The sequence below is a fragment of the Halichoerus grypus genome, chromosome 1, assembly GCF_964656455.1.
Source record: "Halichoerus grypus chromosome 1, mHalGry1.hap1.1, whole genome shotgun sequence".
NCBI classification, from domain to species: domain Eukaryota; kingdom Metazoa; phylum Chordata; class Mammalia; order Carnivora; family Phocidae; genus Halichoerus; species Halichoerus grypus.
In genome coordinates this window covers 198,862,175-198,886,258 of record NC_135712.1, presented here as the reverse complement: position 1 = coordinate 198,886,258, position 24,084 = coordinate 198,862,175, and the positions used below count along the sequence as shown (strand labels likewise).

Sequence of the window (24,084 nt, the reverse complement as noted above, 5' to 3'; positions counted from 1 at the left end):
GGAATATCCAGACCTCAGGGTCTGAGGCTTTCCCTACAAATGAGAGTGTTGTGCTTGCGTGCGTCTGTGATAGCGGTCGCCACACCTGCCTGTTAACCTCAAAGATCAAACATCACTTTTTTTTTTTTCCCAAACTTTTATTGAAAAACTGAGGGGGTATGCTGTATCCCTTTTCAGAAAAGCCTCTTCTCATACCTGTAGGCAGAACAACCAGCTTTGAGGTGGGGGCAGCAGAAAGGAGGAACCTCTGCCCCAAGGGTAGATGGGTACCAAAGGGTTGGTCACTTACGAGTGGAGGCTGTGAACACCCCCTTCCACCTGAGCTGAGGATGTTCTCTTCTCAAACTTGAGTTCTCCAGAATACATCATGGCTCTGAAGAGAGGCAAATGTCAGATGTGGGTACCTGGCCCTCAACTAGCTCCTCCACCCATGTCCCAGCTCTCCTGGCTTACCGGACTTGGGTCAAACTCTTGGCACCAATGTCCTGGCAGGAGTGCTGGATGCCAGCGATCAGGTAGGGGACAAATTTGTGGATGGACCCTTTGTCCTGCACAGCCCCAGACACCCCTTGGGCCACCTTGATTTTATCAGCTTCACTGTAGGAAAAGGCAAGACGACATAGGCAAGGTCAAAGCACAGATGAGGCTATCAGTACAAGGCTGTCAGTACAGGGTAATTGACCTTCCTGTCCCACCTGAAATATCGGTTCTGGCTGCTGAGATGCTTGTCCATGGCATCAAGAGAACCCATGCCACGGTATTTCTTTAGCCGGATCCCATCGGAGAAGAAGTACTCGCCAGGGGCCTCAGTGGTAGCAGCCAGGAGGGAACCCATCATGACTGTGGACAAATGGGAGTGAGGGGAGCAGACGCTGAGTGGCACTGGGGAAGGCATCCCACCAGACTCCCTGGGTGTTGGGCCTCACCTGTGGAGGCCCCAAGGGCCAAGGCTTTGGCGATATGGCCCACATTTTGGATTCCTCCATCAGCAATAACAGGAACACCAAAGCGCCGTGCATATTCTGACACCTTATACACCGCTGTTGCTTGTGGCCGCCCGCAGGCCAACACTATTGAGAAATGGAGGAACAGATGGGTGGGTGGAATCCATGGGGACAGGCAAGGGGCCCTGCGGCCGTAACTCAGCACCCAGGAGCTCTCCGCTACACCTGCACCAGGACTGCAGCCTGCCTGAGAAAGAGTCGTGTCTGGAAGGGCTACTGCCCTGTCTGTCTGCAACAGTTCAAACAGCAGTGATGGCCTCCACTCAACCCTGCATGTGCGCGTGCACGTGTGCTCGGCCCAGGGCAGCCTCAGGCACATGCAGTCAGCAGCCGAGGGGGGGAGCCCCACCCACCTGGTATCAAGTGGGGGTAGGTGTCACCGTGCAGTTAGTACCCAGAGGCCCACCCCTTCCTCCCAGCGTGGTTCGCAGCTCGGGCAAGATCAGGGGAGTGGTCACGTGGAAGGTAGAGTGCGCCTGTTGGTCCCTGAGCTGTGCCTACTGTAGGCAATGTGAAGGAGGTCCTGCCCTACAAGCACCCCAGGAAGAGGAAGGAGCTGTGTTCTCCAGCAGCCCCTAAAACCATGGTCTGTCATTCAATTTGCCCTGCCCACCCATCAACACCACAAACCCCGGGAGCTACAGCTACAGTCAACCAAGCAGCCGGGCAGTGGGCAGCTGGGCCGGGCCAGTGGGCCGGGCTGGACTTACTATAGCAGCCCTTGACAGTAGAAGGGCATTTGGGGCTGTGGGACTTTATGTCTGGAGGGATCTTGGGAGCCACTAAATAAAACAAACAGACCAGAGTTTAGAGAGGGTGCAGAGCAGGAGCAAGGAGGCCAGGCTAGGCAGGGGGGTAGTGGCAGGTGAGGAATGACAAGCTCGTCTTCCAGCATGTCACCCATCCAAGGGGTCTGTTTGGCCCTGGGACTGCCCCTATTGGAGGACTCGGTATAGTTCCCACAAGAGCGCTTGGCTCCAGGCCATAGGGGCTGAGGGCCCTGCTGAAGCCAGAGTCCCTGAGGGCCCCACCGAAGCATGTCCTACCTTCTTGGGTGATGCAGATAGAGCCACTGCCCATGCCCACCCGCAGGGCATCTACACCAGCATCAATGAGGTTCTTGGCCTGAGCAGCTGTGACCACTGCAGTGAAGGACAGGGAAAGGCTTGGGTGACGATCTGAGTGGGAGCCTAGCTCCTCTACCTCTTCCCCACGTCCTTTGGTGCCCAGTCTTGCCTCACCATTGCCTCCAATAACTTGGAGGGAGGGATATTTCTCCTTGATGTACTTGATCATGTTGATCTGGAAGATGGAGTTTCCTTGGGAAGAGTCCTGGGACCGGGAGAAAGTCCCAGTGAGACTGGTATGACAGCTGTCCCTACCACCCCACCCTGCCTGTGCAAGATCTCACCAAAACCACTACGTCCACTCCAGCCTGGGCTAGCAAATCCAGCCGATACTTGTCATCTTCATGAGTGCCAATGGCTGCTCCACACAGCAGCTGCTTCTTGGCGTCTTTGGAGGCCAGTGGGTAATCCCGGTTCTTCTTCAGGTCTGTCCGGGCAATGATGGCTACCAGCTCATCATCTTCATTTACAATGGGTAACTTTCCTGGGGGTAGGGAAGGTACATAAATCAGAACTCTGATCTTTGGTTCCAGAACCCTTCCACCTCTAGAACTCACCCTTCTTGCTGCGCTGCAGAATTTCATTTGCTTCCTTCAGTGTGATGCCTGCAGGGGCTACCACCAAGTCTTCCCTCTTCGTCATGATCTAGCAGTGAGGGGAGCTGTGAGAAGGGCCCAGAGACCAGACCTCCAACACACCCTGACCTAACTCGGGGGTGAGGTTCCACAGACCACCCTGATCACACACCTGCACCCAAACCACCCTCCTCAAGTGAACCCAACAGCCAGTGCAGCAATACAGTGGCACGGGTGAGAATTGAGTAGAAAGAACAATGTGGTACACAGAACATGCTGTTACATAGCGGAGAAAGAAGGGCCCCGCCAGAGCAATGACGAGAGTTGGAAGAGGAGGCTGCGGTTGGTCCTTGAGCACTGCCCCCACCTTGGGAGTGGCAACACAGCATGCATGCTGGCAAACACTTGGGCAGAATGAGAGCATCTGGTGGGGAAGAGATGCAGGAACCCCATGAAGGGGTCAGAGACTTGGCTGGGCATTCATCTTTCCTGGACAGCAGAAGCCCCCAGAGATGCCATTCAGGCAGTAGAAACCTCGTCTTAAGCCTTGGCCGCCAGAGCTTGGCTTTGCTTTGTCAGTAGCACCCACCTCTTCCAAAAACCGGTCGTGTTCCTCCTCCTTGAGAAAATCTATGTCCCTTGAAGAAATGATGCCCACCAAGCGGCTCCCCATCCGGCCCGTGTCGGTGATTGGGATACCACAGAATCCATGCCGGGCTTTGGCTTCAAACACATCCCGCACTCGATCCTTGGGGCTGAGGACCACAGGGTCCGTAATGAATCCCTGCTCATATTTCTGGAAGGGATGGTGAGAAAGAACATTTCTGAACCGTCTTTACCAGTCTGAAGCCTGGGGTCTACGCCAACTCCCCCCCTGGCAGTACCATAGGACCAAATCACAATTCAAACCCAGGGATAGTAAACATGGGTGGGCTGTAGGTACTATCCACCTGGTCCTCTTCTCTTGCCTTAGGACACAGGGTCTCATGCTCTTCTCAGGAACTGAACCCCAAAGTGGGGGAAAAAGGATCCTAAATTAGGAAAACAAATCCCCCACTTCCACCCCACTCCACCTCAGTGCAATTCCCAGGAGCTCTTGACCACGATCCTTGCCCTTCTGACCTTCACTTTCCGAACTTCGTTGGCTTGGAACTCAGGTGTACAGTTGTGGTGGATGAAGCCAATACCACCTGTAAGCTGCATGATAAACAGAAGATCGTGAAAAAGTGACAAAGAGCAGCATGACTATGTATGTCTTTGGGGAAGAGTGTGAGGCCCCTCCTTTTGTCCTTACACCCCATGATGCTCACCGCCATTGCTATGGCCATGCCAGCCTCTGTGACTGTGTCCATGGGTGAGGAAACCAGTGGGGTCTTCAGAGTGATCTTTTTGGTCAGAGCAGAAGTCAGGTCCTGAGGAAATACGGCCCGATAATGTGGCAAATACCTCATAAAAGCCTCAGGGTGGTGCCAGGTCCCCCATAAAACAGGTGCCCTGTATGACCTGCATGCCAATCAGACTATTCCATAGAATCCACCCCCAAGCCCAATCTGCTGTGGTAGCCGAGAGACCAGGGAAGAGAAGTACCTTACCCAACCTTGATGCTCAGGACCCAATTTCTGGCCATACTCACCACCTGGTCTGCAGTGAAGTCGATGTACCCAGGGAGAATGAGAAAGTCACTACGGGGGAGGGGAGCGAATTGGGAGTAAGTCTCAGGCTTAGGGCGGCCCGGGATTCCATCCCCATAGATCATGTCATAAGGCATCTGGGCCTTAGAGGGCACTGACCTAGCCCTTGTCACAGGCAGGGCAGACAAATCACAAGGTGGAGATGGAGACGGGACCTTTTCTGCCACCTAGCTGTCATCAGCGACCCTGGCACCCTGACAACTCCATGTGCCGAGAGAATGAAGCTTCTAGCCTGAAATCTCAAGCACTGCCAAGATGCCTCCTCCATCCCGCCCCACTTCAGATCTATCAAACGGAGCCCCAGAGATGGGTGGGGAATTCTCCGGAACCTGTCTCCCATGCCCGGGTCCAAGCGGGCTCTGTGGAAAACCCCGCCCGGCCCCCCAGTCCAGCGCGCCGCCCCTCTCCTCGCCCAGGTGAGCCCGCTAGGCCCGCACTTGTAGGTGAGGCCGTCCCCGCAGTTGAACAGCTGCTGTGCTGTGAGCCCGTCGTCTGGCACGTAGGACGTGCCCCCGCTAATCAGGTAGTCGGCCATGGCCACCGCCGGGCAAAACCGCGTGTGTCCGAAGACCGCGCCGCAGAGGCCTCAGCCGTCTGGGCCGCGCCAATATAAACCCGCCGATATCGTCATTGCGCCCTGCGCGTCACTGACGTCAGGACGCAGTACGAACAGGCGGAGCCCGTGCGCCTCCCGGGCGGGGCTATCGAGGGAGCGCATGCGCGGAGCACGCCCTAGGCGTGCAGCCACAAAGTTGGGCGTTCCCGAGGCTGCCCCCTCCCGCAGGACCGTGACCCGTTCAACCAGCAGGCAAGGTTTTGCTTCCGATGGCCCGCTGGGCTCCTCCCAAATAAAGAGGCGATGTTCACTAGCATGTTGAAAAGACGTGCTTGTCATTCTTAATAAACAACTAGATTAAGAATACATAAGAGAAACAGAGTGGTATCTTTATATGATACACAAGTGTATGTTACAAGAATTCCATCAGGCACAGGAGCCTCAGGTTTAAGGCCTCAATGTTAGGCCAAAAAAAAAAAAAAAAAAAAGGCATGGTAAAGTTTTTACTTTAACATCTAAAATGTCACTTGTCATAAAGGAGGGTGTAATAGAAATTGTCTTTAATAAATCATAATTGAAGTTCCCCTCATTTTCCTTCCATTAAGATGCTAAGTTTATGTCTGAGCATGAAGAAAGAAAAGACCATGGCTCCCCTGTGGTCAGCGACGTCTGCCAGAGTGGAAGCCAGCTGGGGAGATTCCCTGGAGGGTCCGTCACTAATTCCATCTTTCTGGAGTAAGGGAAGGGGCCACATTTCTCCTAACAGTCCGAGCCCTTTCCCCAGGCCCCAGACAAAAAAGAAAAAGCCAGCCAGCAACTTTCTAGGACATCTGGCTTTCAGGAAACCCAGAGCCCCCATGGGCTGAGGAATCTGCTGCAGCAGATTTACGGTGACGCACAGGAGGCAAAGTTTCCTTTTACATTTTAAACAGAAGCAGTCTGAAAGGCTTCATAACTACACCAATTAAAAAAAAAAAAAAGAAAAGAAAAAAAATGGAGGCCTCTTCTTTAGTGTGAAAGTCTGTCCATTTTTTTTTCCTGGATCATCTCCCTTGCACCATGGCTTAGGGATCTCAGTGCATGGTGCTTGCGTTGGCCACTGCAATGGCCTCCTGAATTTCTCGTATCACCAGGATCCGAGTCAGCATCTGTCCCATTTGCTCTCTGCTGATAGGCTGGACCGAGTACCAGATTGGGCTATTGGGGGCCACCACTGGCTCAGGCGTCAGATAAAACGTGTCATTCCGGCCTTTCACACTCTGGGGGCTGAAAAATATATCAGTAAAAGCTGGGTAAAACCACAACATTCTCAACCCTCCCACCCTGGAATATTCCAGACAGATGCTGTATGCAAAAGGTGGGAAGACAGCAGCTCTTCAAAGGTATGATGGCATAGCTACTGAATTCCATGCAGTCAACACACATTACCTCTAGGGCCTCCTTTGGGGCTACTGCCAATGCCAGTAATAGGCTGCCTCCCTTCCACTTCTCCCTCACATACTGCCAGCTTTGATTCCTCTAACCACCTGCCTCGGAATGCCAGGGTTCATCTACTGGAGTCCAACCGTATCCCACTTGGAACCAACTGCACCGCCTACAAGGTCCTCTCCAAGTCTTTGTTCATGTTGTTTCCTCTACCCAATCCACTGAATTCCTAAATTTTACATAAGGGACTCTGCCTTCCCAGCCTGGCTGTGATGCTGGGACCCTTACCTGGGCTCATCCTCCACCCCCCTCAATGTTGTGCTGTACTTAGCACATGCCACTTCTAACAGTTATATTCGCCCATCCACTCAAGATTTATCAAAGGGCTACTGTGTGCCAGGCCTGCACTACGGGCTGGTGTTCAAGAAATGAGCAGGATCCAAGACTCCCTACCTTATGGAGCTTACAGATAAGAGACAGTCAACAATTAAACAGTTACATAAATAACAATCAGTGGTAAGTGCTACAGAGGAAACAGCCCAAAAGAAGAGGTAGGGAATCTGGAAATGCTTCTGATCAAGCTGTTTTGAGAAGAGGGATGGATAGGAGCCAACTAGCCAAATATGGGGGCGGGGAGGGGAGGCTTGCCCAACAAGGAAAATTCCTAAACTGAGGCCTGGAGGTAGGGAGATCATGATGCTCTGGAGTGGAGAGGAGCCAGTGGCTAGAGAGCCAAAAGGTACAAGGACGTGAGATTAGCAAGGGGGAGTATACGTAAGGCCTTGTTGGCAAGATTAGGATTACTCTTTCTCTATACAATAAATGGAAACCACCGAAGGTTTTAATCTAAGTAACATAAGACCTATAACATAGAGGATTCTGGCACTGCAGTAAAGATGACATGCCAAACTGCAAGGGCAAGAGAGGAAAAGCCAAGGAAAGAAATCCCCCCTAGATTAATGTTGCTAGTGACAAACGTCAAGGCCAGGAAGATGCTACATGACGGAGGCCGCCTTTATATACTTTCCTCCATCTCCCCCATTCCCCTCTCCAAGACAGGAGACCATATAAAATCACAATGCTAGTCATTTCACATGCTTTGGGGAAACCAGTCAGGCTGCTTCTATATTTAGCTTTTTGGAAATGTGTTTTTACTCTGTTTGGGACTAAAGAATGCCTTATACACAGGTACAGTGCACTCATGCACACATACAGTCACCCAGCCATCATAAAGCTTCCTCACCATTTAAAGAGGTAGAAATCGTAGAGCTTGATGGGACATCTCAGTGGATTCTCTGGATTTTCCGTCTGTTCTGCATACATGTCATCTGTAACTATAAAACACACCCCCACCACCAGGGACATGGCATGAGACTGCCTTAGCTCAGGACCAGATTAGGAACCTTGGGCTTGGGGGCGCCTGGGTGGCTCAGTCATTAAGCGTCTGCCTTCTTCTCATGATCCCAGGGTCCTGGGATCGAGCCCCACATTGGGCTCCCTGCTCAGTGGGGAGTCTGCTTCTCCCTCTCCCACTCCCCCTGCCTGTGTTCCCTCTCTCCCTGTGTCTCTGTCAAATAAATAAATAAAATCTTAAAAAAAAAAAAAAAAAAGGAACCTTAGGCCTCTAGCCATCCCAACTAGACTTACTGGGAGAGGAAAGGGTGTGAGGCATGAAGGGAAAAAGCAGCAATCGTTTCTGGGGCATCTCTGCTTTGAAAAGAGTTTCAAGTTTCTAGGTGGGGAGAAGGGAATGGAGAATTCCTATCCAGCAAATCCCAACTCAACTTCACACTCAACACTAACCCCCCAGGCACAAGGGCAGGGCAGGACAAGTTGCACCTGTTTCTGCAGCCCCTACCTTTCTGGCCAGTCTGGTGTATCCCAAGAGCCTTCAGGTATCGAATACTCGTGCTTTTATCCTTAGGATTAGAGGGGTTCTTCTTTGTCTGTCGCAAAACCTTGGAGAAGGCCAGCTTCATGTGCTGGTCCACTGTCTTCAACAGGAAGTATCTGCACCACAAGTGAAAGCAAGGCAAAGGGAGGGGTGCCAGGAGGAGACTATGACTTACCCTCTGCCATCAGTGCCTCAGAGGAGCCGCTGTGCATACTCCCAGGATGTGGGCAGGCCCATACCCAAAAACACTGTCTAGTGGAGGAACCAAATCAAGACGGATGGCAGGGGTCTGGCAAGGCTGTATGCCTCACTGGTCACCACACAAATGTAGCCAAGTGGGGCTGAAGGCTTTTAGTAGCCCAAAGGCTCTCAAATATGTGTCAAAGGAATTCCTGTATCTACCTGGATAGTTTCCACCCTCTTCACTGGGCAGATGCCAGCAGTGGCTAAACATGGAGCTTCTAGAACACTTACTTGGTGTTAAAGAACATGAGGGTGGTCAGCAGGGTGGAAGGGGAGTGAGCCCCGAGCTGCTTGCACTCCCACAGCATCTCCTCAGTCACGTGGCTGGGCAGGACATAGCCTAGGAGGAATAGAGCACTGCTACAACAAGAGGATGGCAGGTGGGCCCTCAGAGGTGCAGGATGGGAGGTGGGAGGCCCAAGGACCACAAAAGAGTACAAGTTTAACCAGAAAAATCTCCCTAGGGAATGGCAGAATCATCTGGAAGCTTGTTAAAACACAAATGGCTGGGTCCCAGCCCAAGTTTCCGGGGTGGGAACTGATAATGTGCATTTCTAACAAGTTCCTGAGAACCACTGCTCTATATGCTTGCTCTTACCTGATGTTAACTCTTCCTCTAATCCAAGTTAGTTAAAGTGGGGCAAGAAAATACTGGAACACCCAAAACTATAAATCAAACTCTGCAAGTACGCATACTTCTCTAAAAAGATGGTACAGAGCTTTCATCATATTTTCAGGTGTCAAGGGCCCAAAGAACTGGTATGGGTGCACCTGTTTGCCCTTGCTAAACCTCTCACGTTTTCCACTTCTAGAAAGCAAACCCATTCTCATCCCCTCTCTGGATAAAGGGGAGAATGATATTCAGAACTACTACAGGATTCCCCGACAGTGCAGGTTTTACTTTAAGACCCTTGTTCTTAAATGAACTGAGAGCTGGGCAGGGGCAAAGGTCAGGGTGCAGCCAGGTCTACACCAAAGGAAGAGGATACTTGAGTTAATCACCAAGCCCCCTTCATGTGTCACTCAACAGTTAATGTACAAGTGTTTGTGTGCCAGGTACTGAGGCCATGGTAAAAGCATTCTCCTGCAGGAGTTTCAGGATCCTCCAGGCAGGCAGCAAGGATGTCACTTCCTAGAAGTGGGGAAAGAAATATTCTGCCCAACATATTCCTCTTCTCTGCTCCCGCCAAAGCTGGCCCTCTGACTCCATTAAGTGCACTCCCATCTCTCCAGGGCAGCTCTGCCTCTACTCTTCTATTTTGCGGCCTACTGGCAATGAGATAAGCTTCCCTGCCCTCAAACATATCTGAAGCAGATGAGTGGCACAGACAGCCCTCCTTGGGGAAAGCCAGTGGTAGAAGTGGTACGACACATATCTTGGCATGCGCTATTTTCTAGGGTTTACTTCACTCTGCCATTTATATGAGCTTCCCTAGCTTTAACCACTTCTTAATAAAACTTAAAGTGAAGTTTAGAGTCAAAAACCAGGACTCTTGGCATGGGAGAAGGGAGACACAGATAGGGACACATCATATAAAAACTTTATAGTTCTCAATCTGAACTGCAAGCAACAAATTGACCTATTTTATCTTTTTTTAGTATTTCCCACTGAAAGGCTTATGAACAATGACCAACCCAGGAGCAATGAACACCCCTGTGCATCCAGACTATGATACTTAAAATACCATTTACACTAAAAGGAACCAGTCTCAAGGAGAACTGACCAATTCCACATTGAGACAGAAAATAGAAAATGTCCAATATCAGCCTGGAACATATGGCAAATCAGAAATCAAGGAAATAGGGCCAGGGCCATGTCAAAAGAACTTAAAAGCCAATTTAAGAGGTTCCAAATGGCCAAAGATGGAACAATCTGCACAGCAAAAAAGATAACTGCTATGGACTGAACCAAATTAAATATGTTTAAACTCATTAGTTCACAATGATTCCTTAAAAAAAAAGTGAATTGGTTATCACTGGATGAAACTGGTGAATCAACTCATTACCATAAAAACTGCTAAACATGGGGCGCCTGAGTGGCTCAGTCATTAAGCGTCTGCCTTCGGCTCAGGTCATGATCCCAGGGTCCTGGGATTGAGCCCCACGTCGGGCTCCCTGCTCTGCAGGAAGCCTGCTTCTCCCCTCTCCCACTCCCTCTGCTTGTGTTCCCTCTTTCACTGTGTCTCTCTCTGTCAAATAAATAAATAAAATCTTTAAAAAAAAAAACTGCTAAACAAAGAGAATAAGCCCTTATCCCGCCTCTCCTAGAAAATCTCCTAAAAATCCTATAAAATTATCTATGCTGCTAGGTATTCAAAGAGTGATCAAGGGGAAGTTTTGCTTTGTACTTCAGCTAATAATGAAAAATAACATCAGAATGCCATCAATTGCAACTCCTAATGAATTAATAATGGATCCAGATATTATGGGTATCAGATGGAAGTATAAACACAACTATGACATAACCTTGCCATAAAGAAAACACAAAAATCAAAACCTGATCAATGAAGTCTTTATATCAAACTACCAATTAACTGTAAATATAAGGGAACAGAAAACTATGTCAAACTACAATATGGGGATGTAATCGGACTGACAATTTAAAAGGCTAGTTTCAGGGTGCTTGGGTGGTTCAGCCAGTTGAGCATCTGACTCTTGGTTTTGGCTCAGGTCATGACCTCAGGGTCGTGGGCTCAAGCTCCATGTTGGGCTCCATGCTGGGCATGGAGCCTGCTTGAGATTCTCTCTCTCTCTCTCCCTCAGTCCCTCCCTCCCCAAGTGCTCCCACACACTCTCTCAATCAATCAATCAATAAATGGCTAGTTTCTTCCATAAAAAATTGCAAGAAATAGAATCATGGAGAAAATTAAAGATTAAAGCTAAATATTAAGACAAATCAGTAATTTCAATGTGTGGACCTTATCTGCACCTTGACTCAAACAAGATCATGACATTTATGAGACACTTAGAAATTTGAACAAAGGGTAGACTTTGATGACATTATGGAATTATCTTTTTTTCCAAGTATAATAATGGCATCATGGTATGTCAAGCATACTAAAATATTTATGAATAAAGTGTCTAGGAGTTATTTCAAAATAATACAGGAGGGGAAAAACAGGTGTACACATGACACAAGATATGCCATGGAGAGTGGGTACATGGGAATGTCATTTATCTGTTGTTTAATTTTTATATGTGCCTGAAATTTCTGTAATACAATTTTTAAAAAGCAAACTCTGCATAACCACACTTGACTTGAAAATTTGCAAATCATGTAGTGATTCACTTACTTGGTTTCTGTTCTAATGACAGCCCCTCAGAAAGGCCTCCCTCCTAATGCCCTTAACACTTTCCATTCCCCTATGCTTTGTTAAGACACTTAATCATAAATTGGTTATTTACACACTGCCTCCCCCTATTAGACTATAAGCTCCATTTTGTTCACTACAATATTATATTATCTACACCTGGAATAATGCCTGGCACATAGCAAGCATTCAAAAAGTATTTGTTTAACCAATAATTTTTTTCTTAAAGGTTAAGCATGTAACCCTGTGGTGATGGATGTTAACTAAACTAGATCATTATACAAGATATACACGTATCATTATATTGTATACTTAAAACTAGTATGTTCTATGTCAATTATATCTCAATTTTTTAAAAAAGTTTTTATTTTAATTCCAGTCAGATTTTTTTGATGGGAAAAAAAAGTTTAAGCTGCTAGCATACATTCTAATAAATGGCAAAGCCAGGATTAAAACTCAGATATTTGTGTGGATTTAAGTTTTCAACTCATTTGGGTAAATACCAAGGAGCACAATTGCTGGATCATAAGAAAATGTCTTTTTTTTTTTTTTTTTAAAGATTTTATTTATTTATTTGACAGAGAGAGATAGCGAAAGCAGGAACACAAGCAGGGGGAGTGGGAGAGGGAGAAGCAGGCTTCCTGCCGAGCAGGGAGCCTGATGTGGGACTCGATCCCAGGACCCTGGGATCATGACCTGAGCCGAAGGCAGATGCTTAATGACTGAGCCACCCAGGTGCCCAGAAAATGTCTACTTTTTAAAGAAAATGTCAAACTATTATAAAGGGATTATAACATTTTACATTCCCACCAGCAAAGAATGAGCATTCTAGTGCTCCCTATCCAGCATTTGGGGCTGCCACTGATTGTGATTTTAGCCATTCTAATAGGTGTATAGTGGTATCTCACTTTAGTTTGCAATTTCTGGATGATACCTAATGATAAACATCTGTTCATATACTTATCTGCCACTTGTATATCTTTGGTGAGGAATCTGTTCAGATCTTTTGCCCATTTTTTGGATCAGGTTTTTTTTTTATTTTACTTTTATTGTTGAGTGTTAAAGAGTTCTTTGTGTATTCTGGATACCAATCCTTTATCAGGTGTGTGTTTTGCACAAGATTTTTTTCCAGTTTGTGGCTTGTCTTTTCATTCTCTTAAAAGTGTCTTTCCGAATGGGTCATAACTTTCTAATTTTAATGAAGTCCAACTTATCAATTATTTTCTTTCATGGATTGTGCTTTTGGTGTTATATCCAAAAAGTTACTACCAAACCCAAGGTCACCTAGATTTTCTCCTATGTTATCTTCTAGGAGTTTTACAGTTTTGCGTTTTACATTTAGGTCTATGACCCATTTTGAGTTGATTCTGTGAATGGCGTAAGGTCTGCGTCTAGATTCATTTTTTTGTATATGAGTGTCCCGTTGTTCCAGTACCATTTGTTGAAAGACTATTCTTTCTCCATTGAACTGCCATTACTCCTTTGTCAAAGATAAGCTGGTTATATTTGTGTGACTCTACTTCTGGGCTCTCTATTCTATTCCAGTGATTTGTCTATTCTTTTACCAGAAACCTGCACACAACGTTTATAGCAGCTTTATTTATAATTGCCAAAACTTGGAAGCAAGGAAGATGTCCTTCAATAAGTGAATGGATAAAGAAATTGTGTGGTACATCCATACAATGGATTATCATTCAGCAATAATAAATGAGCTATCAAGACACGAAAAGACACACAGGAACATGAGATATATATTAAGTGAAAGAAACCAATCTGAGAGAGCTACATATTGAATTATTCCAACTATATGACATTCTGAAAAAGGCAAAACTATGAACAGTGAAAAAGATCAGTGATTGCCAGGGATTTGAGGGGGAGGGAGATAAATAGGTGGAACACGGAGGATTTTAGAGCCCTGAAACTTATGTATGATATTGTAATTATAGATACGTGTCATTATACATTTGTCCAAACCCACAGAATGTAGAACAGGAGGAGTGAACCCTAATGTAAGCTATAGACTTTAGTTACTAATATCAGTATTGGCTCATCAATTGTAACAAGTACACCACATTAATACAAGGTATTAAATAATAGAAGAAACCGTGTGTGAGGGAATATATGGGAATTCTTTGTATGTCCTGCTCATTTTTTTCTGTAAACCTAAAATTGCTCTAAAAAGATAAAAGTTTATTAAAAACAAAACACAAACACCTCAGACATCCTACTGTAAAACTCCTGTTCTTTCCAACACATGCTGTTCAGGTGGTTATATGGGTAAAGCAAAAATTATGTTCTATATATGTAGAATATATATATATATATATATATACACATATACATATACATATATATATATATATGTATATGTTCAAACACATGGAAAAAAAACCCCAATATGTAACATGAGTAACCTACAGATGAAACAGCTCATAATTCTTAATGCAATGATTCTAATTTTAATCAATAAATCTTAATTAAAAAAAAAAAAAAGAGTAACTACCCCAACTCTTTGCATGCCCCCATGTCCTTGCCACACTGGAACCAGCCGGGTTCTCTGTCTGGTGTGCAGTGCCCCTTCCATATCAGGCCAAACAGCACAGAAGTTGATGCTGGTACCTAGGATTTATTGCCTCCTCACCCACACACTGTATCATAGCCAGCCACACAAGCAGCTGACCTTTTTTAAACCCAGGTGGGAAAGACATCCAAGGACTAGGAAGACTCTTACCAAGTGGAGTGACTCGAGGCTGAACATCTTTCAGAACTTCATGTAGCCACTCCGTGAATCGAACATAATAAAGATCGGAGAAGATGTCATCAACCCTTCCATTTTCAAAAAGATACTAAAAGAAAAACAATAAAAGTTGTTGGTAATCTCCTGAGTAAAACTTTCAGGGGAAATAAACATTGTGCTACCAGTATCATCAGCTCTCCCTACCCATCTCTCCCTCCTTAACAAACGAACACAACAGGTAAAAAATGTCCAGCATATGACACTTCCACAGTACACTTCAGATCATGTGAAATGACTCTCCTAACACTCTGGAGAGTTGGGTCAATGGGACAGATTTTGTGAATGCTATTTCACCCAGGCAAGGTACTATCTTGTGGTAGCAAAAAAACATAACGCAGGCTCTGGGGCCAGCATCTTATTAGCTATGGTGTAAGTTAAGTAACTCAAGTATTTTAACTTTTGGGGCTCAGTTTTTTTTGTCAGTGGAAATGACTGTGCCTGCCTTCCAGGACTAGGAAGAGAGCATGGATGAAACAGAGCGTGCAAAGCAATTCACTCAGTGCCCTGGGTGACTGGGAAGAAAGAAATAAACTGGGAGGCAGACTTTTCTTAGGCCCAGGCAACAGGGTGAGTCCCAACCAGCAAGTGCTCTTCCATCATGCTGTGGGCTTTTCCATGAGAGCATTCACACACTAAGAAATCCACCCCTGCTCTCCTAAACTGCCAGTCCTAAATCAAGTTTCCCTATTATGCTACACCTTAGATGTCCTGAAAGCCTACCTACAGTTGTATATTCTAGCTAGATTCTCAAACAATTATTTTGTGTTAATGCAGGGAACAATGAGAAAATGAGCTGAATGTTAGCACCAGACTTTGTTTTGGATAAATTACTTTTATGTAAACCATGTTTACTTTAATGAAAAGAAAAGTATTATTATATAAATGCTTTGTGATTTTTTTAAAAAGGCTCTAAGATACTATAACAAATATTTTAACAAAAGTTTCTCTAGATGATGGGATTATAGCTGATGTCTGTTTTATTTTTTTAAAGTGAACATATTAGGTCTTCTGCAATTTTTAAAAATGTACATTAAAAAACTTATTATATAGTTGATTTCACTCATATGGAATTTAAGAAACGAAACAGGATCATAGGGAAAGGGAGGGCAAGGTAAAATAAGATGAAGTCAGAGAGGGAGACAAACCATAAGAGACTCTTAACTATAGGAAACAAACTGAAGGTTGCTGGAGGGGAGGTGGGTGGGAGGATGGGGTAACTGGGTGGCAGGCATTAAGGAGGGCACGTGATATAATGAGCACTGGGTGTTATATGCAACTGATGAACCAATGAGTTCTACCCCTGAAACTAATACATTTTATGTTAACTAACTGAATTTAAATAAAATAAAATAAAAAATTAACTCATATAGTTGAAAGAGAACTTCCTTATAACCACTTGCTTATCATTTTACTAATCTGAGTAACCAGCAAATACCCAACGGGAACACAGCTCAAACATGTTCCTTTGAAGTTCTGTTTCCTACCTTTTGAATACACAGGAAAATATAGTAGAGCACATCTGGATCATAGGGTTCACCTTCTCCATTTCGAGCTTCCCGTGTCATTAGACAGAGCCCATAATTCAACTCAGCCACAGCAGAAGAAATGAGATCTTCCTGGAATCGCAACAGTTGGCGCCCTGCAACACAAGCCAAAAGTGACCCCCAAAGGTGAATGAGGGTCCTGGCAACAGTAATCTCTTAACTGACTGCTCATATCCCCGGAAGGAGGGCTCAGACAAGATAATGATCATCAGGGGGCTAGGATGGAAATGATCACATGTATCTAAGATCAGAACTGACTTACTAAGACAATAATCCTGTATGCCCTATTTACACTAAGGGTTTCCTTCCCACAATCCGCCCCACCTCACATACCTTCAAAATTATTATTAGGGCCAAGACACGAAAGCAAAAAACCCGCAAAATCCACACTGTTAGGTGAGGAAGAATATGAACATAATGTTAAGGAAGCAGGGCCCTGAAGACAGTCACTGGTTCCTACCTCCTTCCAGAATTCACTCTGCCCAGATCTGCTAGGTTGACTTTAGAAATCCATGTGTACAAAAATGCCTGGTCTTGGGCAAACACCATAAATCCTCCTCATTTGCAGGTCAGGTCTGCTTGTTGCTTGTCCTGAATTCAGCATACTACTTCAGATGGTGATTCCTAACCCCCAGAGCCAAGGGACACCACTTTCCTGCCATTCTGTCCTCCCCGTTTCAGTACCACTACATTTTAGACAGAGTCCACCCCCCTCTCTCCCTCACAAACACTCACTCCCAATGGGTGCCAGTCTGTTCTGAGCATCCTTCTCTAGCTCAGCATTCTTGGTCTGGGCCCAGTTTTTCCATACTTCAAGCCCTTCTTCTGGCTTCAGAGAATTTGGAAGCAGAAGTTCTGGGGAAGGCTGTGGCTGTGACTGCGGTTCAACTTCAGCAACCTGGACAGTCTGAGCCTATAAGAGAGAAACCATCAAAATGTGTCAATATTGTTTTGCACCAGGCCCTTCCACAAAACTGCTAGAAAAATGTTACCTGTGGTTCTTTTAATAAAAAAATATCTTTCTTCCACTTGTTATCTTACTTTCAAAGACTACTGGAGTTCTACTCCTTACCCCAGGGACAGTTAAGGCTACTGCAGTGCTTCTCAACCCTGGCTGGACTTTTGAATCTCTGAATTAGAAATACCAGTATCTGGGCTCTACCCCAGAATCTCTTTTTAAAGAGATTAGTCTTTCAAAAACCTTCCCACATAAAAAGGCAATTCTAAAGTTTAGTCACTGCTCAGAACTCCTGGCCCAACTGAGTAAAATAAAACACAAAAGACTAAAAAAAAAAAAAAAAAAAAAGGACTCCTGGCCCAAAGCACTACTTGTTATAAAGTGCAAAAAAATCACTTAAGGATTTTATTAAAGTGCAGATTCTGATTCGAAAGGTCTCAGGTGGAACCTGAGACTCTGCATTTCTAACAAGTTCCCAAGTAAGGGAGCTGGTCTGCAGACCACACTTTGAATACCAAATGTCCAGAGTAGTGACCATTAAACTTGGGTGCACTTTAAAAATATCTGGACTGCTTTTAGAAAATACCCATGCCTGGGCCTTATCCCTACCGATTATATGATTTAATTGGTCTAATATGGGGGCCTGCCATCAGTATTTTTAAAAGCTCGCAGGTGATTCTTATGTCCAGCCATGGTTGAAAATTATCGCTTTAGAAAAGTACAACAAACAAAAGTTGTCTTCTCTCTCCTGCCATTGAAAGATGAGAAGACCTGAAGATGTATATGGCTTCTCTAGCTATATATAAGGTTGATTTTCCCCCCCAAAATTCCTTCTCAATAATACTGCTCTATTTTCTAAGGGCATTTTCTGAAGACCGGAGGCACTGCTCTACCTCCTCCAAAGGAAGAGTCGTCTTGTCCTCAATGGTCTAACAGCCAAGCTGTGCACACAAAGGCGCAGGAAATATCCATTAGCGTCAATCACAATCCCCATACTGGGTGGGAGAAACACCAACAAAGTATACCAGGCATAGGTTCTTGGGTCTCACACACCTGTCTATATTCTGAACAAATTCCTTTGAGCAATTCTCCATGCCAGGGCCTACCCAAAGGGCTAAGGAATGTCAATCATTCAAATTGAAGGCAGAATAATTTATTTATGACACATAAATCTGCTTATCAATGAATAAAAGTAAAAACTCTCCTCTTCGTTTTCAAAAGATAATTAAACAAGGAAATAAAGCAGTATCGTGTGAGGCTCTTAAATGTTTATCAACCCAGAAGCTCCACTCTAGACACAGTTCAACTACCAATCTCCTTGGTGAGTCTTACCCACTTTTCCAGTTTGGATTTCCATGTTTGTGGAAATGATTGCTAACTATGCACCTCCAAGCTAGACCTGGACTTAATATACCCAGGGGGTACAGTATGTCTCCAAATGAACATCTTACACCACCTCAGACTACCATCTATGGAGAGAACTATCACTTTCCCCACCCAGAACCATTCTCCTCAGAGTTCCCTCCCTACCTTGTTCAATGGCAATACCATATACCCAAGCTGGAAATCTAGGAGTCTGCCTAGATAAGTAAATGGGGGCCAGGGTATGTGGTGCAGTACTTTGCTTCTGGTGTTTAGCCAGGCCCCCTTCACTGTGTGCCTTCACCTACTAATGTAGCATCCCCAAGCATCTTGACAACAAAATTCTTTTACATGTCTAAATGTCTATCAGTGGGTAGGGGTAGTAGTGATCCCAACCAGGATGAAAACTACTGATATAAGTAGGGCCTTGTACACTGTGGTATAGAGTTTTCCTTCCTCTTTATAATGGAGTCCTTGGAGAATTTTAAGCTGGGAAGTGACATAACCTTACATTAAAAAAATATATATATTCTTTCTGATTTATGGAGAATGGATTGAAGAGCAAAGGTGTTGGTGGCCTGGACTAGTATGGCAATGGAGAGGTTTAAGAAATACTGAGAAGTGTGGTGGTAGAACCAAAGTGTCTTGTTGAAGAGTTGGCTGTGAAGAGTAAGGGAAAGCAGACTCAAGGATGATTCCTGGGTTTCTGGTTTAACCAAATGGGTGGATGATGGTACCATTTTCTGAGAAGGGAAGTTTTGTTTTTGTTTTAAAAAACAGGTCATCTAAAAACGACAACAATAACAACAACAACAAAAAACAGGTCATCTATCTTTCTATCTTTTTTTTTTTTTTTAAGATTTTATTTGAGAGAGAGAGAACACAAGCAGGGGGAGGGGCAGAGGGAGAGGGAGAAGCAGGCTCCCCACCAAGCAAGGAGCCCGAAGTGGGGCTCGATCCCAGGAGCCCGGGACCATGACCCGATCTGAAGGCAGATGCCTAAACAACTGAGCCACCCAGGTGCCCCAGGTCATCTATCTATCTATCTATCTATCTATCTATCTAATCTATCTAATCTATCTATCTATCTATAAGTAAACTCTACCCCCAAAATGGGGATAGAACTCATGACCCCACGATCAAGAGTCGTATGCTCTACCGAGTGAGCCAGCCAGGTGCCCTGAGAGAAGTTTTCAATAGCGGTAGAGGTGATGCTGAAGGGCTGAGATATCTTCAATAAATCCAAATAAATGAAAAATAGGCTGCTGGATGCATGAGGAAGGTTCAAAGGGAAGGCCATGGTCTAGAGTAAAGATTTGTGTCTCAATGCAGCATAGGGTATAAGACATGGGCTCCAGAGCCAGCCTGTCCAGGGCTGAACCCCAACTCTGCTACTTACTAATCGTGGCTTTGGTCTTGTTGTTTAATCCATGTCTCAGTTTCTTCATCTGTAAAATGGAGATAGCAGTGCATACCTCATAAAGTCGGTGTAAGAATTAAATGAGTTAACCTGTGTAACACTGAAATAGTGCCTGGCAGATAGTGTCAGTGACTATCATCTTCAGTGTCACCAGCCATCTAGAGGGTGCTGAAAACCATGGCCATAGACAGAAATTCTTTAGGGAGAAAAGAAGGCTAGTACTGAGTTCTGAGGAACATTAACATGTATGGTTCAGATAGAGAAGCACCAGCAAACTCTCCTGAGAAGGAAAAAGAACCAGTGGGGGTAGGAGGAAAACCATGCCAGAGGAGAATTCCAAGAAGGCAGGTATGGTCTGTTGTGTCATACGTTGCCATGAGATAAAAACAGACATGCCTGCTGGATCTGGCCACAGGGAGGTCACTGCTGACCTTGACAAGAACAAACTCCGTCATAAATTGAAGAGAAAACTGGTTAGTAGGCGGAATCAGCTTGTACAGATAATGCTTGAGAACTCTGGGAATAAAGCAGAGTAGAGAAATGGGGAAACAGATGGAGGTGGATGTGAGCTCAAGGGAGGGAGGTTTCACCATAAATCTGGTTTTAAAGGCAGGTGATAAGAGAACTTTCATAAAGGGTATGCCAGGTGAAGAACACAACACTTTGTCATCAGCTCTCCTTAGGGTTCAACTCACATCACAGCACAATTACCTTCCCCATGGACTGGGAGTACTCCAAGGGCAGAGACTATTCATATCTGTTCCTCAGCACCTGGCACTAAGCCTAATAAGGAAGGCAGAAGGATGTTTGTGGTATAAATGGACAAACTCACCTTTCCTACATGATGTGTATTCTTCTCGATTTTTCCTTTTCTGGTAATACCTAACATTCATTCCTATAAGACTTTCCCAAAGGAGACATTGCCTCTGAAGAACATGGGCCTACTAAAATGAACTCCCCAAAAGATCTTCTCTTGCTTAAGGGCCCAGAAGTGGAAATTACAGAGACTGATGAGCATCAAAAGAGGCCTGACCTGCAAATTGGACCATCAGGCCCAGTAAAGCTGAGGAGAGGCCTGATGTCCTCCCATCCCTGTGAGCAGAAGCTGAGCTACATCACAATTCTCCAGGCTGGTCTCTCCTACACGCAATTAATTCTACACATCTGTAGTTGATTCTTAGGATTCTGGAAAAATTTCCTACCACAGATCAGGTCAAGCTCAACTCTTCACTTTGGGAAGATAAATCCTTTGCTCCCTGTACTAACTCCTCTCCCATAGTCCCCCTCTCATGTTGCACTAAGCCATGTCCCTTCTGTCCATCCCTGGCTCTGTAATGATGTTGCTCCATTCTTGACAGTTGAAGCTATAGAGATCAAATGCCACTTTTCTCACAATGACGCCTCTGCTGACTTTTTAACTAGAATGGTCTCTGAACACCCAGTTTGTTTTTGTGTGTGTGTGTGGAACATACAACATCACACTTGATTATGCTGCCTTATAAGGAATTCAGAAAACAGAAATCAACATTCTTACTCTAAAACTGGACTACAAGCTACTTGAAGCAATGATTCTGTCTTGTTCTATTTCTAGGCCTGACAGCTGGATATTTAATAGGTCCTTAACAAAGTCACCTACAATAATATACCATTCTCTATGAAACCACTTGGTCAGCCTTTGCTTACAGCCTGAGTTTCTGAGTATGGCCCCTGGTCTAACAGTGCTCTGTTTATGCCACCTCCCTTGCATGCATTCCCAGGAGCCCCTGCCCTCTGAAGCACACTGCGTTCAGCAGTGCCATGAGACCAGAGGCCCTAAAGTTTGCTAACAGTCTTAAGGAATAAATTTATCCACACCTCTGTGGTATCCTCAAAAAGATTTAACAATTAGGGGAACCTGAGTGGCTCAGTCAGGTAAGCCTCGACTCTTGATTTTGGCTCAGGTCATGATCTCAGGGTCATGAGATCGAGCCCCGAGTCAGGCTCCACACTAAGCACAGAGTCTGCTTAAGGTTCTCTCCCTCTCCCTCTGCCCCTGGTCACACCAACACTCTCTCTCTTAAAAAAAAAAAAAAAAAAGATTTAACAATTAGAAAAAAGAGCCAATTTTAAAGTTAGAATTTCAAAAGAGTTCTATTTTCTGTAAGTCAAAGATTAGTTCAAAACAAAAAGTCAAAACATTTTTTTCAACATAGGTTCCATTAACAGAAAATTAACCAAGGCTTATTTTTAAGGAACATAAAAACACCTGCAGTGGTGGCTTATTTGACACTCCCAAAGGTGATCACTTTCAACAGGCCCATCAGGAAGTATTTTAGATCTTCTAATTCACCTACACTGTGTCCACAGATGATAACTAAAAAAGAATAATTCCACAGCCCCTCCGCTGTGATGGGTTTATAGCCTGTGTACTAAACTACAAGGGTTCCACTAGATCCATTCATTTGTGATGTAGAAAGTAGCTTATTAAACTCAGATAATACTCGGCATGGCCCATTAGTCCTTCCCTAGAACTTTATTCTTCTTAAAAAGAGATTACAAAGAAGCATCCAAGGCATCTACCTCCAAAGCAGTTATTGATCATTTCATCTCCCTCCAGGTACCAGGACAGAACTCCTGCCTGTTCCATAGTTTTCACGTCCTGCTTCTATCCCCCCTCCCCAACCTCAACTCAACATTGCAGTAAACAAGCCAGAGGTTGCCAGGAAAGTTCTGTGTTGCACTGGGCCCTGAGGGAGCAGGCTGCCCTACAGATAAGTCTTCACTTACTGAACAAGTAACCTGGAGCTGCTGCTGCTGCTGTTGCGGTGGCGGCGGCGGCGTCTGTTCCTGGGGGGTTTGTGGTTGTGGCTGCTGCTGGGGGTCCCATATATGGACAGTCTGAGCTGTGTTCTGGTAGGTGCCTGCCACAGCCTGCACAGCCACTGGAATGTGGATGTTGCCATTCATGAACTGTGCTGGAAAGAGAGAGTTTGCAAGGGTCTGCACTACCTCTTCATGGGAGTTTTTCACTACAGATGTGGTGCCCACCATCTTCTCCTTGTCATCCTCCAGCTTTACAGCTGCCAGGGCCGTGGGTGAGCCACTGACGTGAACTGCATTGTAGGCTTCCTGGGGAATGGCAATGTGGGTAATGCTCTGCTGCTGAGGATCCCCACGGGGCTGGGCAGAGTAAACAGGGATGGTCCAGGTTTCTCCTGTAGGGCTAGTAATGGTCCCAGTGGCACTGTACAGGTGGGCACTGTCTACTGTCAGTAAGTCTGGCCTCAAAGACACATAACTCTGCTGCTGGCCCTGTGGAATGGCCAGCACGGTAGCCACCGGCTGCCCTGAGATGGCATAGGACACAGTGATGGGCATGTCCACTTTGCGCTTCTTCACTGGCTGGAGGACACTGGCTGTGCCAACCCGCCGTTCCCCTTCCCGGGGTGAGCCCTGCTGAGACGGTGGTGGGGAAAGGGCACCCACGGTCTGGATTTGGATCTGCTGACCCCCAGCAAGAGACTGGCCAGCCACCAGCTGAGCCTGGATCTGCTGATGTGGGATGTGCTCCTCTGGAATCTCTGCAGCCTGGATCTGCTGGGCTGCCTGCACGTGCTGCACCTGGATCTGGGCCGCCTGCAGCTGCGAAGGGCTGGGGCTCTGCAGAGACGGGGTCTGGATGGAAGGGGCTGCCGGCTGTGGTGCTTGGCCTTGGATCTGCACCTGGACCTGGATGGGCTGCTCAGCAGGCTGGTGAACAGTGAGCTGCGGGGAGAGCTGCTGAGCCGAGACCTGCTGCGGAGACTGCTGTACCTGCACCTGTACCTGCAGTGACAAGATTCAGCAGTGAGTGAACCAGGCAACATTAAGAATCCAGCCCCCAAAGGAAGAGATCTCAGACAGGGACCCTAGGTAATGTGAGGAGGAGGAGCGGCCATACCCAAGGCTTCTGAGGCCACAATCCCCAAAACCAAATGCAAAATTTTCCAGCATCACACAGCATTTAGAACAACAATTATCTACCAGAGCAAGCAAGACCATCAAATAGGATCTATGAAGAAAATACCAGAACTTCTGCTTATTTTTAATTCTTGTTTTAACGTGTGACCCCCTTTGTTTTTACATATTGGTACAGTAGTACAAGTATGCAATTGATAAAAATATATTTTGGTGTATGTTTAAAAAATAGTTTATCCAT

The 24,084-nt window shown here is 45.7% G+C and overlaps 2 protein-coding genes across 15 annotated transcripts in view; both read right to left on the bottom strand.

The window, feature by feature from the left end:
- Positions 1 to 116: 116 nt before the first annotated feature.
- IMPDH2 (inosine monophosphate dehydrogenase 2) lies at positions 117 to 5,046 on the bottom strand. 2 transcript variants are annotated; one of them, XM_036100631.2, is made up of 15 exons: positions 4,835 to 5,046; positions 4,340 to 4,388; positions 4,017 to 4,118; positions 3,829 to 3,903; positions 3,296 to 3,502; positions 2,689 to 2,776; positions 2,416 to 2,615; positions 2,246 to 2,336; positions 2,051 to 2,146; positions 1,715 to 1,786; positions 927 to 1,070; positions 696 to 840; positions 454 to 597; positions 290 to 373; positions 117 to 195 (listed from the first exon to the last, which is right to left on the bottom strand). In XM_036100631.2, exons 1-15 carry the CDS (start codon positions 4,930 to 4,932, stop codon positions 174 to 176), a joined length of 1,617 nt encoding a protein of 538 aa, XP_035956524.1. In that variant the 5' UTR covers positions 4,933 to 5,046; the 3' UTR covers positions 117 to 173. The 2 variants fall into 2 exon arrangements, with proteins under 2 accessions (XP_035956524.1, XP_035956525.1); XM_036100632.2 differs by lacking the exon at positions 1,715 to 1,786 and having other exon boundaries at positions 4,835 to 5,044.
- A 275-nt stretch (positions 5,047 to 5,321) lies between these two features.
- QRICH1 (glutamine rich 1) overlaps positions 5,322 to 24,084 on the bottom strand; it is a 52,314-nt gene continuing 33,551 nt past the window's right edge. For all 13 annotated transcript variants that reach the window (XM_078078334.1, XM_036100619.2, XM_036100620.2 and 10 more), the window contains 8 exons: positions 22,674 to 23,711; positions 16,903 to 17,080; positions 16,108 to 16,262; positions 14,558 to 14,672; positions 8,747 to 8,855; positions 8,237 to 8,388; positions 7,622 to 7,712; positions 5,322 to 6,219 (listed from right to left, as the gene is read on the bottom strand). In XM_078078334.1, the coding sequence (XP_077934460.1) occupies positions 6,027 to 6,219; positions 7,622 to 7,712; positions 8,237 to 8,388; positions 8,747 to 8,855; positions 14,558 to 14,672; positions 16,108 to 16,262; positions 16,903 to 17,080; positions 22,674 to 23,711 (2,031 nt within the window). In that variant the 3' untranslated portion in view covers positions 5,322 to 6,026. The remainder of the gene's footprint in view (positions 6,220 to 7,621; positions 7,713 to 8,236; positions 8,389 to 8,746; positions 8,856 to 14,557; positions 14,673 to 16,107; positions 16,263 to 16,902; positions 17,081 to 22,673; positions 23,712 to 24,084) is intronic.

What these genes read in the sequence shown, in the direction of transcription:
- IMPDH2 (XM_036100631.2), bottom strand. Translation starts at nt 4,932, where the DNA reads ATGGCCGACTACCTGATTAGCGGGGGCACGTCCTACGTGCCAGACGAC. An exon ending in ACGACCGGTTTTTGGAAGAG is followed by an intron (nt 2,777 to 3,295) that starts GTGGGTGCTACT and finishes CCTCACTGCTAG; the next exon opens with ATCATGACGAAGAGGGAAGA. An exon ending in AAGAGTTTGACCCAAGTCCG is followed by an intron (nt 374 to 453) that starts GTAAGCCAGGAG and finishes GCCTCTCTTCAG; the next exon opens with AGCCATGATGTATTCTGGAG.